The following is a 20,998-nucleotide window of genomic DNA, read 5'->3' on the forward strand; positions in this document are numbered from 1 at the left end:
AGACATTTGGGTTATTTCTACTTTTTGGCTAACATGAATAATGCAGCTATAAATATTCATGTATAAAATTTCATGTTCCACATTCTTCTTTTTTTTAAGGCTTCATCTTACTCCTTTGGGTGTTTGTTCAACTAGTCCTCTCCTGGTGAACTTTTAGGTTATTTCCAATCTTATGCTACTACAAATAATGCTATGATGAATAACCTTGTGCTTATGCTTTTTTTAATTTGGGGACATATATCATTAGGTCATATTCCTAGAACTGGGATTACTGGGTCTATATAGTTTATATTTTGGGAAGATAAGCACTTTGTTGGTGATGAGTTGCAAGTATGTATCACCAGTTTGTCATTTACCTTTTAACTTTGTTTATGGTATGCTTTCTTTGCCATGCAAAAGTTATCTATTTTTATATATAGTCAAAATGTATCAGTCTTTTCCTGTGTTTGCATCTTAAGATACAGTTACAAAGGCTTTCCTCCGTTCCATGTTATAAGGAAATTTACCTGTGTTTTCATCTGGTATTATAGGGTTTCATTTTTCACATGTAGATCTCTGATCTTTTTGGAGTTTATTATGGTATATAAAGTATAAACCCAAGTTTCTTTCCAAATAAATATCCATATATCCAACTCTTATTTATTAAAAACATCATCTTAGCAGGTGCAGTGGCTCATGCCTGTAATCCCAGTACTTTGGGAGGCCAAGATGGGAGGATTGCTTGAGGCCAGGAATCAAGATCAACGTGGGCAACATAATGAAACCCACCTCTACAGAAAAGGTTTTAAAAATTAGACAAGAGTGGTGGTACATGCCTGTAGTCTTAGCTACTCAGGAGGCTGAGGTGGGAAGACTGCTTGAGCTTAGGGATTTGAGGCTGCAGTGAGCTATGATCACCTGCACTCCTGGGTAACAGAGCAATATCCTGTCTCTGAAAAAACAAACAAAAACATTCTTTTTCCTCAGTAATTTGAGATGCCACTTAATACTAAAACTTTATATATGTTTGGGCCTATTTCCAGTCTTTCTGGTCCATTGATCTGTCCAATGCACCAATACTACACAGTACTACATTGTTTTAATTACACAGGATTCTTTTTTCTTTAGTCAGTTTTGCTCTGTCGCCCAGGCTGGACTTCAGTAGTGTGATCTCAGCTTACTGCAACCTCCACCTCCTGGGCTCAAGCGATCCTGCCACCTCAGCCTCCCAAGTAGCTGGGACTACAGGTGTGCACCACCGCATGCTAATTTTTGTACTTTTTGTAGAGATGGGGTTTTGCCATATTGGCCATGCTGGTCTCGAACTCCTGGCCTCAAGTGGTCCTCCAACTTCAGCCTCCCAAACTGCTGGGATTACAGGCGTGAGCCACCCCACCCAGCCCATACAGGTTTTATAGTATGTTTTAATATATAATATGCCCAGTATCCCTCCATTGCCCTTTTTTGGAAATTTTCCTGTCCTTATTTCTCCAACTAAACTTTAAAATCAACTTGTCTAGCTTTAGAAAAACAAACAAAACAAAAAAAAACTACTGGTATCATGACTAGGATCATTTTAAATTTGTATAACTTGAGAAGAATTGATATGTTTAAAATTGTCTATCTATCCAAGAATAAGAGACATTTTACCATAAAGTCTACTTTTGTATTTTTCAGGTATATTTTATGGTTTTCCTCATCATATGTTTTGCCTACTTCTTAAGTATTCTTGTTGGTGTTATGTCACTGGTAATTGTGTGTAAACTGATTTCTATGTTAATTTTATCTTATCACTTTACTGAGGTATAGGATTGTTTGAATTACTTTTAATTGTAATTTTTTTTTTTTTTTTTTTTTTTGAGACAGAGTCTTGCTCTGTCGCCCAGGCTGGAGTGCAGTGGCGCAATCTCGGCTCAATGCAACCTCTGCCTCCTGGGTTCACACCATTCTCCTTCGTCAGCCTCCCAAGTAGCTGGGATTACAGGCACCGCCCCACCACACCCAGCTAATTTATTGTATTTTTAGTAGAGACGGGGTTTCACCATGTTAGCCAGGATGGTCTCCATCTCATGACCTCGTGATCCGCTCACCTCGGCCTCGCAAAGTGCTGGGATTACAGGCGTGAGCCACCGTGCCTGGCCTAATTGTAATTTTCTTGTTTTCCACCTAAACTATGAGATCACCTGTATATGGATGCCTCTTCTTTTGCAATTCTGATTCCCCTCATTGTGTTCTTTTTTGTGATTGTTTTGTTCTTTCCAATACAATGTTAAAATGTAACGGAGGTAGTGGGTATCCTGTTTTGTTCCTTTGCTTTGATGGGAATACTTAGTGCTTCCCCATTAAGTAAGATGCTACTTATTTTTTTTACAAAATCAGAAATGGGTGTTGAATTTTGTCAAAGACCTTTTCATCATCCATGACGATAATCATGATGTTTGGCCTTAGGTATATTAATGCGTGGATTATATAAACAGACTTCCTAATATTGAACCATCTTTTTTTATCAGTCATGCCATATCATTTTAAAGTGTGCTATAGATTGCTTTCTAATATTTTATTTAGGATTTTTGCAACAATATTTATGTGTGAGATTTACAGGGTTTTTTGTGTAATTTTTTTCAGATTTAGACTTCAATGTGATACTTTCATAAAAAGAAACTGTAAATTTTATTTAATTTTATATATTTTAAAACAATTTATCTAACATTATAAATTATCTGGCCTTCTTTTTTTTTTAAGACGGAGTTTTGCTCTTGTTGCCCAGGCTGGAGTGCAATGGCATGATCTCAGCTCGCCACAAGCTCCGTCTCCCAGGTTCATGCGATTCTCCTGCCTCAGCCTCCCGAGTAGCTGGAATTATAAGCATGCGCCACCATGCCTGGCTAATATTGTATTTTTAGTAGAGATGGGGGTTTCTCCACGTTGGTCAGGCTGGTCTCGAACTCCTGGCCTCAGGTGATACACCCACCTCGGGTGTTGGGGTTACAGGCGTGAGCCACCGCGCCTGGCCAGAAATTATCTGGGCTTTGGGTAGTTTCCTCCTGAAACCATCTGGGTCAGGAGGTTCTTTAGTATGGCAATCTTTCTTGCTTTTCTTTTTTTTTCTTTCTTTCTCTTTCTTTCTTTTTCTTTCCTTTCTTTCTCTCTCTCTCTCTCCCTCCCCTCCCCTCCCTTCCTTTCCTTCTTCTTTCCTTTTCCTTCCTTCTTTTCTTTCTTTTTCTTTTCTTCCTTCCTTCCTTTCTATATTTGTGCCCTCTCTCTCTTTCTTTTCTTTTCTTTCTTTTTCTTTTTATTTCTTTCTTCCTTTCTGTATCTGTGCTTTATTTCTTGATTAGGTAAGCTAGAGGATTATCTAGGTTTTTTTGAGAAACACCATTTATTAACTCTAATATTTGTTTCTGCTTTCTTCTTTAACAAAAATTTCTGGGAAAAAAACAATAAATGGCAGAATTTTTACAATTCAATTAAATCAGCAATCGGGGGCAATTCATAGCCTTTTCTTTCTTTCTTTTGAGACGGTCTCACTCTGTCGCCCAGGCTGAGTGCAGTTTCATGATCACAGCTCCCTACAGCCTCAACCTCCTAGTCTCAAGCAATCCTCCCTTCTCAGCTGCTCAAGTATCTGGGACCACAGGCATGTGAAACCACACCCAGCTAATTTTTTTTATTAATTTGTAGAGACGAGGTCTCACTTCAGCCCAGGCTGGTCTCGAACTCCTGAGCTCAAGCAATCCTCTTGACTCAGCCTCTCAAAGTGTTGGGATTACAGGCATGAGCCATTGTGCCTGGTCATAGCTTTAAATACTTTATGTAAATAATGAGAATAAAAATAAGTGGGCCGGGCTGGGCGTGGTGGCTCAGGCCTGTAATCCCAGCACTTTGAGAGGTCAAAGCGGGTGGACCGTTTGAAGCCAGGAGTTTTGAGACCAGCCTGGCCAACATGATGAAACCCTATTTCTACTAAAAATTCAAAAATTAGCTGGACGTGGTGGCGGACACCTATAGTTCCAGCTATTCAGGAGGCTGAGGCAGGAGAATCGCTTGAAGCCAGGGGGCAGAGGTTGCAGTGAACTGAGATCGCACCACTGCACTCCAGCCTGGGGGACAGAGCGAGACTCTGTCTCAAAAATAAATAAATAAGGGCCGGGCGCGGTGGCTCATGCCTGTAATCCCAGCACTTTGGAAGGCCGAGGCAGGCGGATCACGAGGTCAGGAGATCGAGACCATCCTGGCTAACACGGTGAAACCCCGTCTCTACTAAAAATACAAAAAAATTAGCCGGGCGTGGTGGTGGGTGCCTGTAGTTCCAGCTACTCGGGAGGCTGAGGCAGGAGAAAAGGGTGAACCCGGGAGGCGGAGCTTGCAGTGAGTGGAGATTGCGCCACTGCACTCCAGCCTGGGCAACAGAGAGAAACTCCATCTCAAAAAAAATAAAAATAAATTAAATAAATAAATAAATAAAGCAAGCCGGGACCGTGGCTCACGCTTGTAATCCCAGCACTTTGAGAGGCCGAGGTGGGCGGATCACGAGGTCAAGAGATTGAGACCATCCTGGCCAACATGGTGAAACACTGTCTCTACTAAAAATACACAAATTAGCCGGGTGTGGTGGCATGGGCCTGTAGTCCCAGCTACTTGGGAGGCTGAGGCAGGAGAATCGCTTGAACCCAGGAGGCGGAGGTTGCAGTGAGCCGAGATCATGCCACTGCACTCCAGCCTGAGAGACAGAATGAGACTGTCTCAAATAAATAAATAAATTAAATTAAATAAGTGGGCCAGGTGAGGTGGTTCATGGCTGTGGTCCCAGCACTTGGGAGGCCAAGGCAGGTGGATCACCTGAAGCCAGGAGTTCGAGACCAGCCTGGCCAACACGGCAAAACCCTATTTCAACTAAAAATACAAAAATTAGGCCGGGTGTGGTGGCTCAAGCCTTTAATCCCAGCACTTTGGGAGGCCGAGGTGGGCGGATCACCTCAGGTCAGGAGTTCAAGACCAGCCTGACCAACATGGAGAAACCACATCTGTACTAAAAATACAAAAAATTAGCCAGACGTGGTGGCACATGCCTGTAATCCCACCTACTCAGGAGGCTAAGGCAGGAGAATTGCTTGAACCCGGGAGGCGGAAGTTGTGGTGAGCTGAGATGATGCCATTGCACTCCAGCCTGGGCAACAAGAGCAAAACTCTGCCTGAAAAAAAAAAAAAAAAATTAGCTGGGCATGGTGGCAGGCGCCTGTAGTCCCAGCTACTTGGGAGGCTGAGGCATGAGATTCACCTTGAAACACCAGAATTGCCTTGAACCTGGGAGGTGGAGGTTGCAGTAATGAGCCAAGATTGTGCCACTGCACTCCCACCTGGGTGACAGAGTGAGACTTTATCTAAAAAAAAAAAAAAAAAAAAGCAAAATGAGTGAATTATTCAACTCAAAAAAGAAAGTAAACCAAAAAATGGAAGGAAATAAAAATAAAATCCCCCAAATCCTAGACCTTTATGGAGTCAAGACAAGGTAGAAGCCAAGTGCTACATTATTATTCTCCGAGATTAACTCCTGGATTTAGACTGCCATGGGATGATGAGATCCTGGAACAATCTTGGATTCCACGACTTCTGATATGAAGTACGGAGTGACAATCTCTTCAGGTGGCCCAGGTATTTTAACCAGAGATAGCACAGAGGTGTAGTTTTTCTATATGGATCTTCAAAAATACTTTAATTTAGCAATCCATCACGCAGCATGAGGGGCAGTTATTTGTGCAGCTTGATCCTTGCTAGTAATTAAAACTATGGGGTGAACTATGCCAAAAATGACCTACATAGTTACTATAGTTACATGAAAATTAAAGCTAAAGTTAAAACACAATATGCTGGCCGGGCACAGTGGCTCACGCCTGTAATCCCAGCACTTTGGGAGGCCGAGGCGGGCGGATCACGAGGTCAGGAGATAGAGACCATCCTGGCTAACACGGTGAAACCCCGTCTCTACTTAACAAAATACAAACAATTAGCCAGGCATGGTTGCGGGAGCCTGTAGTCCCAGCTACTCAGGAGGCTGAGGCAGAAGAATGGCGTGAACCCAGGAGGCGGAGCTTGTAGTGAGCCGATATCTCCCCACTGCACTCCTGCACGACAGAGTGAGATTGCATCTCAAAAAAAAAAAAAACAAAAACAAAAACAAAAAAAACTCAATATGCAAAAGTCAGCAGGGTTATACTAATCTCAGCAAATTAAGATTGTACATTTACCAATGTTTAGTATTCAAAGTAGTTTATTTCCTGAAATCTTATATACCATCTTCAATTTCAATTTTTATTTGACAGATATTAAAAGCTGATCAGGAAAAATATTTATAATAAATGAAAAGAAAGCATACATCATAATATATACAATGACTTGATTTTATAAAACAAAATATAATATAGCCATATTGTATACATCAAAATGTTTACAGTGATAACAAGTCCTTGGAGGCAAAAATCCTTGTCTTACTCATCTTTATGGTCCCATATTATAGCAGAGTGCTTGGCACAAAGTAGATGTTAAGTAAGTGTTTATTGTAAAAATGGAAGTGAATAATGTACGTCTTCAAAAAAAAAAGATACCCAGTCAAGTAAATATATGAAACTTTAATATGTCTGCATCTAAAACATACAAAAGCCTAAAGATAAAGTCAATATCTAACTAAAATTCTCTAATGTATCTTCATTATTATAAAGTTAAGTCTTTAGTCAAAAATTCAGCTCTAAAAATACAGTCTCAAAAAATCACATATCTACATATAATACTAAGACTAAGTAAATTGTCTTAGTAAATTAATACTAAGTAAATTGTCGGCCAGGCACAGTGGCTCACGCCTGTAATCTCAGCACTTTAGAAGGCCAAGACAGGTGGATTGCCTGAGGTCAGGAGTTCGAGACCAGCCTGGCCAACATGGTGAAACCCTGTCACTACTAAAAATGCAAAAATTAGCCGGCTGTGGTGGCGGGCACCTGTAGTCCCACCTACTTGGGAGGCTGAGGCAGGAGAATTGCTTGAACCCGGGAGGTGGAGGTTGCAGTGAGCCGAGATCACGCCATTGCACTCCAGTCTAGGTGACAAGAGTGAAACTCCATCTCAAAAAAACAAAACAAACACAAAAACAAAACAAGTAAATCATCTTAAGCTGCATCATCATCATCATCATCCACTGCAGCGTAAATGGCTTGATTCCTCCTCTTAATTTTCTTTCTTTGTTCAGGTTCATGTTCATCACTCAGCCTCTTCAATGGCACCTTGGTTAAGTCCTCTCCATTCCCTGACTCCACAGTCCCACCAGGTTTCCCCTCTCTATCAATTGTGGAATCCACCGTATCATCAGAAGATACAATCATAGAGCCTGGCAAGATCCTGACATCAGAGAAACTTGCAGAAAACTCAGAAGCTTGATCAGAAGGTTCTACCGATGGTGTATTCATGCCACTATGTGCACTTACAATACTATCTTCATCTTCTTCTTCTTCATCTAACATTATTTCATCTGGATTAATAGAAGACAGAGCAGATGTGTCTGTATTATATTCACTCCGGTCTTCTCCAGAGTCATTACTCTCCACATCATCCTGTTCTTCATATTCACCACACACATGATGTTCTTCCTTGGACTTCTGAAGCCTAACATTGATGTCTATGATACCAAGTTGGGCACAAAATTCAGTAGTCTGAGGATTGATCCTATGAATCAGCTGCATTTGTGTCTGTGGCTTGCTAGGATCATAACAAGCAGCTGTTACACTAAAGTTACATGGAACCTTGAGATCATGATTCAATTTTTCCAATACTTCTTTCATACCTTCTTCTGTTGCACTATAATCCCACCTATAAAAGTACAAAACAATAGCTTTTTACATTTTATCAGCTCTAAACAATAAATGATGAAATCTAATTACAGACTTCAGGTGCAAGGATAAAAAATAAGCCATCTATCAAAATTCCATTTTTAAAGTTAGAGTTAATTTAGCAAAGGACCATTTAGAAATAAAAATAATTCTTAGAAAAAGCCATCTTTAACTCATACTCCAAAACAATTTTAATGTGTGGACTATATCTTCACCATATTATGGTTTTATGTACACTTATTCACTTATAAATTTATTTGAGGTAATGCTCAACAGTCCATTTTCCTGTCTCTTTTAGATGGAAAACCTGCAAACTTTGAATTGTTCTGACACTCATTCAACAATAATTCCCTTGATTAAAAACAAAGGTGGAGGCCAGATACAGCAGCTCACGCCTGTAATCCCAGTACTTTGGGAGGCCGAGGGAGGTGGATAGCTTGAGCTCAGGAGTTCAAGACCAACCTAGGCAACATGGGAAAGCCCCATCTCTACCAAAAATACCAAAAAATTAGCTGGGCGTGGTGGTGCATGCCTGTGGTCCCAGCTACTCTGGGGGCAGAGGTGGGAGGATCCCTTTAGCCCAGGAGGCAGAGGATGCAGTGAGCCAAGATCCAAGATCACACCACTGCAGTCCAGTTTGGATAACAGAGCTAGACCCCGTTTCAAAACAAAACAAAACAAAGGTGGGAGATATAAAAATTATGCATGCAATGGAAAAAGCAGGTCCTAAATAAAGTCTGACTTACCTTGCATGCAGGCCATTATTTTCTGGCATATTCCACAGGCGCCCAGTCACATTAATAAGATCATCCGTAGCCCTGAGAATAGTGAGCCATTCAATATCATATTCCAAGTAATCAGGAGCACTGGGGTCATGTTCTATCTCTAATATCTACAGGATGAAATCAATGTTAAGAAATACATATATATTTTTAATAGTCTAATCACTTTAATATAATTTAATAAAATAAAAAGGAATTTAATTTAAATTTAATTTCAATTATTTAATTTTAAATCAATCCATTTAATTTTAAATTAATAAGTAAGATACCCCCAAAGAATTCTCAGAATACATAAATTACAAACAGAACAAAAAAATTCCGAAAGGAAAATTATATTTTTTTAAGTCTCTGGAAGAGTACAACTATATTATAAAGCCACTTCACTCTTCTTACCTGAAGAAAATCTCTATGTGGTAAGCATTTGTCCAAGGCTAAAAATTTGGTTGCTCTGGCTGTCTGTCCTTTATCCTTTGCCTGGACAATATGAATCATGATTTAAGAAAGAATGTTAAAACAACCACAGGTAATTCTTCATACACGGAATAGGATGAAAATAATCTTTATCACACATACCCCTAAGTTGTGTGTCAAAGGAATGACTGTTACTTTTCCAAAATTAAGTTAATTCTATACCCACTTGTGCGATAAAAGAGAAGGCATTTAACTTCTCAGAGCTTCAATTTCCATACAAAATTCAAGGCAAAAACTAATGATGATGATGATGTTAACTCAAAGCATTGAACACACATAAATCAAAGCATATAACCCAAGGATTAAAGATAAACAAAAGAGCTTAAAAGTAAACTGGCAGAACTAAAACTATACAATTTTTAGAAGAACCCACAGGAGAAAATCTTTGTAACTCTGGGTTAGGCAAAGATTTCTTAGCTACAACACCAAAAATAGATGTGATATATCCATAGAATGAACTATTACTCAGCAGTAAAAAGGAATGCAATATTTATAATGCTACAACATGAGTGAATCTCAAAATCAAGCAAATGAAAGAAATCAGTTGCCAAAGACTATATATTTTACGATTCCATTAAATGAATGTTCAGGAAAGGCAAATCTATAGAAACACAAAGCAAGTTAGTGCTCCCCTGGGGCTGAGGGCAGGAACAAGGATTGCCTTCAAGCAGGCACAAAGGATCTTTGGGGGTGATGGACAAGTTCTAAAACTAGATGATGTGATATTAGCACAACTCTGGAAATTTACTAAAAATCACTGAATTGTTCACTTAAAATGTGGTTTTTTCTTTTCTTTTCTTTGTTTTGAGACAGAGTCTTACTCTGTCGTCCAGGTTGGAGTGCAGTGGCACGATCTTGACTCACTGCAACCTCTGCCTCCCGGGCTCAAGTGATTCTCATGTCTCAGCCTCCCGAATAGCTGGGATTACAAGCATGTGCTAACATGCCCAGCTAATTTTTGTATTTTTAGTAGAGATGGAGTTTCGCCACGTTGGCCACACTGGCCTCGAACTCCTGGCCTCAAGTGATCCACCCGCCTTGGCCTCCCAAAGTGCTGGGATTACAGGCATGAGCCACCATGCCAAAACATATTAATTTTATGGTATGTAAATTATACTCCAATAAAGGTTTTTTTTTTCAAAAGTGAATTGACAGAAAGAAACGTGGAGAGAATCACAAACATGTAGGTCATTTTGGAAAAGGTTAAAAAACCTTTCCCCAGCATCTCTAGTTAAAACCTGAACTCCAGAGAATGGCCTCTAAAAGGCAGTTGCGATCTTGTTCCAGCTTCATCATGGAGTTAAAAACACAAGGAAGCAAACTATGGTATCTCCTGCTGAGGACCAAGCATCAGTTCAGTTCTGGTGAGGTACAAGCTGAGTATGCCTTATCTAAAATGCTTTGGACCAGAAGTGTTTTAAATTTCAGATTTTTTCAGATTTTGGAATATTTACAGAATACATACTGGTTTAATATCCTTAATCCAAAAATCTGAAAATTGTGTGTCATGTCAAAAATTTCAGATTCTAGAGCATTTCAGATTTCAGATTAGAGATGCTCAATCTGTATTAAGAAAAATGGAAGGCATGGCCAGGCGCGGTGGCTCATGCCTGTAATCCCAGCACTTTGGGAGGCTGAGGTGGGTGGATCACGAGATCAGGAGATCGAGACCATCCTGGCTAACATAGTGAAACCCCGTCTCTACTAAAAATAGAAAAAATTAGCCAGGCGTGGTGGCGGGCGCCTGTAGTCCCAGCTACTCTGGACACTGAGGCAGGAGAATGGTGTGAACCCGGAAGGTGGAGCTTGCAGTGAGTGGAGATCGCGCCACTGCACTCCAGCCTGGGCAACAGAGCAAGACTCTGTCTCAAAAAAAAAAAAAGAAAAATGGAAGGCATGGAGATTATAGGCAGATATTGGCAGCAAAGCAGTCCAAGGAAAAGTGATCTCTGGCGTTGGTAAAGGGGATAAAATAGAAAGTGGCAGTCAGAGGAAGTTGAGGAGCCAATTACAAAGAGGTCAAACATTATTAATGCAGAGATACAATGAAAAGAGTAACCTCTCCTTCTCCCAGTGAAACTGGGAAGTGAGAAGAATAAATCCACAACAGAAAGGGCCTATAGGTATATTTTCAGACAAAACCTTCCAAACCGTGTTTGAGGAACATTTTTAAAGTATACCTCTAACACAGAAGTGTTTGGTTAAGTAAGTTTGGGAAGTGTCACATTCTACTCTTGAGAAAGGCAATGCCCATTAGTGCAATAAAGACTCTCAGAAATTCTCTACATGTCTCCAAGAAGAAATCTGTAACTCTGTTAACCCAGCATTTTCTAAACAGTTTTCCTATGGACTACTTTATGGGAAAGTCAGAGTTCAGCCAGAATCAGAGGTGAAAGGAAGAAATGCATACTTCCATAGAAGTTTCATTATAAGTATATATTTATTTTCTACCTTCCATCAAGTACATCATCCATGCAGTTAAGCAAAGAAAACTGGGGGTCATCCTGGACTTCTTTCCTCCCCCAGTCACCAAATCGCAATGATTCTCCTTCTAAAATCTCTCTAGAATCTGCTTCATTCTCTGTATTCTCTCTTTGCCTTAGGTTAAAACCTTTTCTTTTGCTTAAATAGCCTGCTCTGCCTCCCATTTTACATTACTCCAATCCATACACAACAATGCTGTCAAACTAATCGTTCTGAAATGAAAATCTGATTTCATCACTCCCCACATTTCCCCATCATCTTTGGTTAAAATCATAACTCCAGAGCATGGCCCCTAGAAGGCAGTTATGATCTTGTTCCAGCTTCATCAGTCCCTACGCCTTAGTCCCACAGGAACTGCCTACAAGTCCCCAAACACCCCATGCTCTCAGACCTCGAGCACATGCCAGTCCCTCTAAATAAAATACCCTTACAGTGTGTTTCTTCCTGGCACTTCAAGACTCAGTTCAGCTATCACCTTTTGAAAACCTTCTCTATCTTCATCTCCCATGTTCCCATCCCACCACAGTCTGGCTTAGGTGCTCCCACTGCCTACGTTTTCTCTCAAACTTATTATACTGTTTTGTAATTGCTTGTCTTTCCCAGAATCATATATTGAGCTACTCACAAGAGGTAAGTTATCTTTTACTTCTTTCTCTAACTTTACAACTGTGTATGGTCCATAGATGTTCAATAGTGTGTGTTAAATGAAAGAATAAACATTTTGTTTTCTACCTGATGCTGCATCAAGGCGGCAAACTTCACATGAAGGTGGGCAGAAAACCAATAAGTAGGTTTGAGATGCTCTAAAAGCTCTGAGGCAGCTGGACTTCCTAATGTGTTATTTTCCACTTCTTGTCGGAAAAAAGATTTAGTCTTAAGAAGTTGCTTCTTATTTCCATAATGATATATACTTCTTGGCCAATCGTGAGACAAGAATATATCTATAGGCTGCTTCAGCTTTCAAAAGAGAAAAAGAGAAAGAAAGAAAACTCTTAAAACAGATTAACCAAAACAATCCCCTCCCTTCTCTCTACCACCATACAACCATTCACCCACTGAGATCTCTAGAATTCTGTATAATTCATTCTAAGGACACTTTAAGAGAGTGATAAAAATACTAGGCAACTCATTCATCTAGGCAAAGAGAAGCTGCATTTTCTCTGCTCATAAATCATTCTTATTTTCAGTGGCAAGGCAAGGCAATGGAGACAGACTCTGATTAGACTGCCAGTCATCTAAGATCTTTAGCACTTAGCTTCTAAAATACACGATAACCATAGTTCTTTTCCTCTTTGGTAAAGAAATTATTATTTTGGGCCGGGCGCGGTGGCTCACGCCTATAATCCCAGCACTTTGGGAGGCTGAGGCAGGTGGATCACCTGAGGTCAGGAGTTCGAAACAAGCCTGACCAACATGGTGAAACCCCATCTCTACTAAAAACACAAAAATTTAGCTGGACGTCGTGGCATCTGTCTGTAATCCCAGCTACTAGGGAGACTGAGGCAGGAGAATCGCTTGAACCCAGGAGGTGGAGGTTGCAGTAAGCCGAGATCATGCAATTGCACTCCAGCCTGGGCCACAAGAGTGAAACTCCATCTCAAAAAGAAAAAAAAGAAAAAAGAAATTACTGTTTTGAAGATCCAGAGACACTAGATTTCATGAGACCTCTAACATGACTGATTCAGTAAACCCAAAGATTTACCAGGAAAAAAAAAATTCTAATAGGCTCACATAGTATACACTAAAAAACTGTGTTTACTACATAAATTAGTATTTCATTAAACAACTTAAGGAAACAAAATATACTCCAGACTTTACTTATCCCCAAAACCTTGAAGTAATCTGAAACGAATACTCGAAAAACGAAATTAAAACAACTTAAATACCGGCTGGGCGCAGTGGCTCACGCCTGTAATCCCAGCACTTTAGGAGGCCGAGGTGGGTGGATCGCCTGAAGGTCAGGAGTTCGAGACCAGCCTGGCCAACATGGTGAAACCCCATCTTTATTTAATATACAAAAAATTAGCCGGGCGTGGTGGTGGGCGCCTATAATCCCAGCTACTCAGGAGGCTGAGGCAGGAGAATCGCTTGAACCCAGGAGGCGGAGGTTGCAGTGAGCCAAGATCGCACTGTTGCACTCCAGCTTGGGCAACAGAAGTGAAACTTTGTCTCAAAAAAAAAAAAAAAAAACTTAAATAACTGCTCAAGACAATACAAAATATTAGATATTAGATAGATATGACTAACCACTGAATAACTGGTATGGCCAACAGATGCAACAAAAATTCAAACTAGGGTAATGACTCTAAACTAGAGAAGTCATGGCTGGCTGGGCATGGTGGCTCATGCCTGTAATCCCAGCACTTTCGGAGGCCAAGGCGGAAGGATCGCTTGAGTTCAAGAGTTTGAGACCAGCCTGGGCAACATGGCAAAACTCTGTCTCTAAAAAATATGAAAAAAATTAGCTGGGCGAGGTGATGCATGCCTATAGTCCAAGCTACTCGGGAGGCTGAAGTGGGAGGATCATCCAAGCCTGGCAGATTGAGGCTGCAGTGAGCCAAGCCATGATCATACTACTGCACTCCAGCCTGGGTGACAGAGTGAGACCTTGTCTCAAAAAAAAAAGAAGAAAACTCATGGTTGGGAAATGGCATCTAAGTTGGGTCTTAAAGGACTGGTAGGATTTAGATAGGTGAAAGAGAAAATCTATTTAAGGGAACTGTATGCACAGGGCATAAAAGAAACACTTGCAAGCATCGTTAGACTCCTGCAGAGGCTCTAGAGACAGTGTGATGGGCATGAGTGCAGTCAGGCAGGCTCTACCACTAAACTTTGGGAAGTCCTGGGCAGGTTACTTACCTGTCTGAGCCTTGGCTTCTCATCCTTAAAGGGATGAAGTTAAGAGTTACATCTATTTCATAGGGTTTGAGTGGAGATTATATGAAATACCAAGTGTGAAGTCTGTTTAGCCCAGTGTCAGCCATGTAATGGGTTCTCAAACAACCTAGTTTCACCTACTCTGCAATTAAGCAGTGTTTCCATACTACCTTCACAATTTTCCCATTTCCTCTGTCATCTTTACTATTACTTATTTTCTATTTAATACCATTACTTAATTACTATTACATAAAATAAAATGTTTATTTCAATATTTTCTTTAAAATATCACTTTAATATTTTATTTTAAATATCACTTTAATAGGTATTCTTTAGCCTTAACCTAAGTAATATTTGAAATCATGAATTAAATCTTTCATTCTTACTAAAATAAACTCATAATTATTGAAGTAAAAAAAATTTTGCCAGGCACGGTGGCTCACACCTATAATCCCAGCACTTTGGGAGGCCAAGGCAGGCGGATCACCTGAGGTCAGGAATTTGAGACCAGCCTGGCAAACATGGTGAAACCCCATCCCTACTACAAATACAAAAAATTAGGCAGGTGTGGTGGTGGGCGCCCATAGTTCCAGCTACTCAGAAGGTTGAGGCACAAGACTTGCTTGAACCCAGGAGGCGGAGGTTGCAGTGAGCCGAGATTGCACCACTGCACTTCAGCCTGGGTGACATAGTGAGACTCTGTCTCAAAAAAAGAAAAAAAAAATGTTCATCTGTGAACCTCCTAAAAACTCAAGATCCACATTTTAAAAATACAGAATTGCTCTTCTTGAAAGTAGTATACCAATATGACCAAAATACATTTTGGCACAGAATTACTTTAAAATTTTTTCAAGTCTGCTGTAATGCGCTTTTTACGTACCTGTTTTAATTTATAGACTTCAATATTTCTCACATGATATATACTCCTGATTGTAGATGAATTATAAGGGGGGCACTCAAAATGACCTTAGATTGAAGAAGAAAAATAAGCTATATTTAATTTCCTTAAATACTGCAAATACAAAGACATATACACAGGTCTCCAAAATATCATGTACACCTTCAATATATACGATTTTAAAAAGTTATCTAGGGAAATTTTTTAAAAAGATGGTGGACTGCAGTCTCCTTCCTGTGCAGGCTCAACTAAGGGTGTATCTGCTTTCTAAGGTCCCACACATTGTTGCTGGCACACTTCAGTTACTTTCTAACTGTTGACTAGAGACTAGTTCCTTATGCTCCCAATATTAATAAAATAACAAATTATTGTTGTTTTAAGCCGAAAAAGAAATATGTGTATTATATGCATAAATGATATCCCTGAGATAAAATAGAAAAACCTGATAAACAGCTTCCCAAGAGTGGTTCCAATTTGTACCCACACCTGCCACAGAGAAGACAGCCTATTTTGTACCTCCATTCCAACAGTTTAGAATAAGAAAGAGCCAAGTGGCAGGGAACAGACTTGTAACAGTTACATTCAGGATGTAAGTTTTAGCTGTCAACGTAATTCATGAAATTTGTGAAATCGATGTGAATCCAAGCTATTCCTTTAACTTTGAAATCAAAGTATAATTCATTCAGACACAATGAAATTAATATGCACTTGTGATATACTTATATAATGGAATACTATTCACAAATGAACAGATTAGATTACATGTATCAACACAGACTTCAAAACATGTTAAACAAAGAAGCAAGTTTGAGAAAGATACAAGCAATGCGATACATTTATATGAAGCTTAAAACAAGTACATTGTTTAAAGTTCTTACATATGTGGTAATGATGTAAAATAATCAAGTAAATTATAATCACCAAATTCAACACAGTGACTGCCTGGCAAAGAGAGGGAGGGAAGAAAAGAAGGGAACGGGATTGAGGACAGATAAACAATGAACTTTAATTATATCTATACTGTTTTATTTCTTAAAAATAAAAATAAAAAATTGCAAAATACAGGCCAGGCGTGGTAGCTTACGCCTGTAATCCCAGCACTTTGGGAGGCAGAGGTGGGTGGGATCACTTGAGGTCAGGTATTCGAGACTAGCCTGACCAACATGGTGAAACCCCGTCTCTACTAAAAATACAAAAAAATTAGCCGGGCGTGGTGGTGGGCGCCTATAATCCCAGCTACTCAGGAGGCTGAGGCAGGAGAATGGCTTGAACCTGGGAGGTGGAGGTTGTAGTGAGCCGAGATCGCACCACTGCACTCCATCATGGACACCAAGAACGAAACTCTGTCTCAAAAAAAAAAAAAAAAGCAAAATACTAAGACTTGATAAAACTATATCGAGGATACAAAGATATATGAAAGAGTCAAAGTACATATCATGCTTAACTTACTCTGGGGCATGCAAGTTCTAAAGTTTAAAAATAATTCTCAAAACAATACCTTTTCGATAGTCATGAGATTTAAAGATACCAGAGATTCCACCGATCCTTACACCTCGGTATTTTACCACACCAGCCAAACCTAAACAATACAGTTAAATAAAATTACTGTAGGCAAAAGGAATCTCTACACCGACTGAATAAACCATTCCATTTAGATGGAATTCCACACAGTTCTAAAATTATTTGAAAATTAAGCACCATGATGAGGTTATGCTTTTTACATAATAATATGCCAACAGTGTATTAGGGATATATTATAACAGTATATAAAGGCAAGGTCTGGAATTAGATGAGCCAAAACACTAAGTAGATTCTGGAAGGGACAAATGAGATAGGGTGCTGAAAGTGAAACAGACATAATTTGGTACCTAACTGAATACACGGGTGAGGTAGTGGGAGGTGGAAAATGTCCTTTGATGGATTTACATGTATAAACCTGAAAATCAACAGGTATAAGGTATAAAGAACCTACAGCTTCTAGTTTCATTTCTGATTGATCATCTTCTGACAATTCCACTTTTTCACAATATTGTAATATAGGATGAATACATCAAAAGATGATCAGTAAGTAGCAAAGTAGGGAAACTAAATTTCTGAAATACAATCTCATCATTGGTAAAATCTATAAACTGTTCTAGAAAGAATATACATTTAAATAAAGGGATGAAGCTGGGTGCAGTGGCTCATCCCTGTAATCCCACCACTTTGGAGGCCCAGGTGGGCGGATCACTTTGAGCTCCTGAGTTCGAGACCAGCCTGGACAACATGGCCAAACTCAGTCTCCACAAAAAAATACAAAAAAACAAAAAAATTAGCCGGGCGTGGTGGTACACGCTTGCAGTCACAGCTACTTGGGAGGCTGTGGTGGGAGGATGGCTTGAGCCTGGAAGGTGAAGGTTGCAATGAGCTGAGATCAGGCCACTGCACTCCAGCCTGGGCAACAGAACCAGACCTTGTCTCGAAAAATAAAGGGATGAAAAGGCTATATAGTTTATAGGGGCTAATATTGAGACAATCTAATCAAGTCTGAAAATCTAAAAGCAGATTATAGGAAATGCAAAGGATAAAAGGAATCCAATCAGCTAAATCCTGAATGCAGGAAATGCTGCAAGACAAATTTCCTGTTTTCTTCAGCAAGTAAATGGCATGAAAAAGCGAGACAGGGAGACTATTATAGTCTAATAGACTTCAGAGTCATGACAACCAAAAGAAATGGGCTGGCCTTGTCTGGGTCCTATTTAAACCAGTTGTAAAGCAGACATCTTTACGTTAAGCAGGGAAATCTGACCACGAACATGGCAATAGATAATGATTACTTCAGTTAAGTATAATAACAGTACTGTAGTAGTATTTTTAAAGATCCTTATCACTTAAAAACATGTACTGAAATATGTAAAAGTGAAATAATCCAACAGTTGGACTTGCTTTAAATACTCTAGTCATCTCTTCCCACAAAAAAAAAAAAAAAAAATCCAGGAGATTGCAATATAATAGTCGTTGAAGCTGGTTAACAGGTACTGAGATTCATCATACTATTCTCTACTTTTGTGTATGCATAAGAATTTCTATTAATAAAAGTTTAAGGTCTTTTTTTAATTCAATAAAAATTGTAAGAAAAAATGAAGGGACTACAAATAGTGTGTGAGGTCTTTGCAATGATATTAGATAGTGCTTAAAACACTAGATGAAGGGCATATTTTCATGATCAACCATTTAATAATTAACTATCTTAATTAAATTTTCACGATTAAGTATTTAAATTAATGACATTCTCCAAACACCATACATGTCAAGACACAGTCCAACTAACGCAAATCCTGATAAGCTCTTCCATCCCAGGAAAAAAAATTATCCACAAACACAATCACATACCTAAATAATAAATGTTTGGTGCCACCCAGCCACCATAGGGTAACTCTTGCAAATGATTTGAGGCTTCATGGTTTCCCCCAATGAACAGCGTGAGAACTGGGGCCTTTTTCTCTCCAGAGTAATACCTAAAACATAAGAGCAAAGTCAGTTACCACAATTAGGCATAGCAGAAAAGCAAATAAGTTCCGAAAAAAAAAAAAGAAACTGAGTTCATCATAAAAAGTTAAAAAGCTCTTTCAAAAGGAATTGCCTGGGGCTGGGCGCGGTGGCTCCCTCCTGTAATCCCAGCACTTTGGATGGCCGACACAGGCGGATCCCCTGAGGTCAGGAGTTCGAGACCAACCTGGCCAATGTGGTGAAACCCCGTCTCTACTAAAAATGCAAAAATTAGCTGGGTGTAATCCCAGCTACTCGGGAGGCTGAGGTGGGAGAATCGCTTGAACCCAGGAGACGGAGGTTGCAGTAGGTCAATATCGCGGTACTGCACTCCAGCCTGGGCAACAAAGCGAAACTCTGTCTCAAGCAAAAAAAAAAAAAGTAATTGCTCAGTATCCATCCTTGCCCTTAGGAATGAAGAGCTTCCACCTTGAGCCTCAAGTCAGTGCCCGTTCAATTAAGTCAAGAACTGTTTCGAGTTCATTGCCATAACCTCATCTTCTAGAACCACAACAAGCACATAGCAGGCGCCCAGTAAAAACTTCAGGATCATTGAATGAACTAATTCCAGAGTCCTATCAAGTACAAGGTAGCTATCTAAACCTGTCAGCTTCTTCCTCCAGGTTATCCCCTCCCAGGCTTCGATACCCTGTGAAATGAATAAGATGTGTATGGAAAGAAGGAAAGTGACATTTCCTAAGCACCTAATGAGATAGGGTGCTAGTGAAACTGACATAATTTGGTACCTAACTGAATACAGTACCTAACTGAATACATTTCCCGCCTCCCACTACCTCACCCCTGTATTCAGTTAGGCACCAATTAGAGACACAGCGCGAACAAAGACAGGATCTAAGGGAAACAAGCAGCCAGTGGCAGAGGGAACCCAGTCCCACCCCACACCGCCAAGGCCGGGCCCGGCCGCGTCCTCACCTGTAGAAGGTTTGCATGTGACGATACTTGGGCGGCACGGCCATGCAGAGTAGATCCGCCTCGTTGCGCACCGCCTGGAAGTCGCCGCAGCACAGCAAGAGGTCGACAGGCCCCGGGCCGCGCCGCTCTGCCAGCGCCAGCGTCTCATAGATCTTATCCAGCTCGCCGTGGCAGCAGCCAGCCACAGCCACCCTCATTCTGCCGGCCTGAGGAGGTGAGCGCTGCCTGCAACGCCCTACACCACAGCCAGCCCAGGACCGACTGATCGCTCAGCTCCCGCCAACTTTAATAAGTAGAGCCACTGCCTGGGTGTAGACTCCTGCAAAATAATTCACTTCCGGTTTCCAGATCTCGCGAGAGAGGGACCGGGAAGGTCAAACCTAATTCTGGGATCCCAGGGAACTTATTTTCTTTTTTTCCTTTTTTCTCTTTTTTAATTACTGTTTTATGCAGTCAATATTTTTTTGTGTATACATCCACAAATGTGCTCTTTCCATCCTTACTCTTTTCTTCCTGGATTTCCATTTTTCTCTTTGGAATCATTTTTCTTCTGTCTGAAGAGCTCAGTTTAAGTTTTCCTGTTTAGTGTAGGCCGACGACAGATTAATTTTTTTCTAGATATTTGTTTGTTTAAAAATTTCTTTCCACTCTGGGGAAAATGGTGAAACCCTGTCTCTACTAAAAATACAAAAATTAGCTGGGCGCAGTAGCGCACGTCTGTAATCACAGCTACTTCAGAGGCTGAGGCAGGAGAATCCCTCAAACCCAGGAGACGGAGGTTGCAGTGACCTGAGATCGCGCCCCTGCACTCCAGCTTGGGCGACAGAGCGAGACTCCGTCTAAAAAAAAAAAAAAAAAAAAAAAAAAGAGAGACAAAAGAGAAAGAGAGAGAGAAGAAAAGAAAAGAAGCCAGTGTGCTGGCTCACACCTGTAATCCCAGCACTTTGGGAGGCAGAGGCGGGCGGATCACGAGGTCAGGAGTTTGAGACCAGCATGGCCAACATGGTGAAACCCTGTCTCTACTAAAGATACAAAAAATTAGCTGGGCGTGGTGGCGCACACCTGTAATCCCAGCTACTTGGGAGGCTGGGGCAGGAGAATCGCTTGAACCCAGGAGGCAGAGATTGCAGTGATCTGAGATCGTGCCATTGCACTCCAGCCTGGGTGACAGG

General features: G+C 40.4%; 1 protein-coding gene across 1 annotated transcript; it reads right to left on the reverse strand.

The window, feature by feature from the left end:
• Window positions 1-6,229: 6,229 nt before the first annotated feature.
• On the reverse strand, window positions 6,230-20,179 carry DBR1 (debranching RNA lariats 1). The gene is made up of 8 exons (XM_031009855.2): window positions 19,827-20,179; window positions 18,738-18,862; window positions 16,864-16,944; window positions 15,348-15,433; window positions 12,323-12,547; window positions 9,029-9,109; window positions 8,600-8,745; window positions 6,230-7,833 (listed from the first exon to the last, which is right to left on the reverse strand). The coding sequence occupies exons 1-8, from the start codon at window positions 20,021-20,023 to the stop codon at window positions 7,137-7,139; spliced, it is 1,638 nt and encodes a 545-aa protein (XP_030865715.1). The 5' UTR covers window positions 20,024-20,179; the 3' UTR covers window positions 6,230-7,136.
• Between the last annotated feature and the right edge of the window lie 819 nt (window positions 20,180-20,998).

The sequence above is a fragment of the Gorilla gorilla genome, chromosome 2 (assembly GCF_029281585.2).
Source record: "Gorilla gorilla gorilla isolate KB3781 chromosome 2, NHGRI_mGorGor1-v2.1_pri, whole genome shotgun sequence".
Classification (NCBI taxonomy): Eukaryota; Metazoa; Chordata; class Mammalia; order Primates; family Hominidae; genus Gorilla; species Gorilla gorilla.

Coding starts and splice junctions, on each gene's coding strand:
- DBR1 (XM_031009855.2), bottom strand. CDS start 20,023: ATGAGGGTGGCTGTGGCTGGCTGCTGCCACGGCGAGCTGGATAAGATC. Junction 9,110..12,322: donor CCGCCTTGATGCAGCATCAG/GTAGAAAACAAA, acceptor CATATTGTCCAG/GCAAAGGATAAAGGACAGAC. Junction 7,834..8,599: donor AATAATGGCCTGCATGCAAG/GTAAGTCAGACT, acceptor GTACTTTTATAG/GTGGGATTATAGTGCAACAG.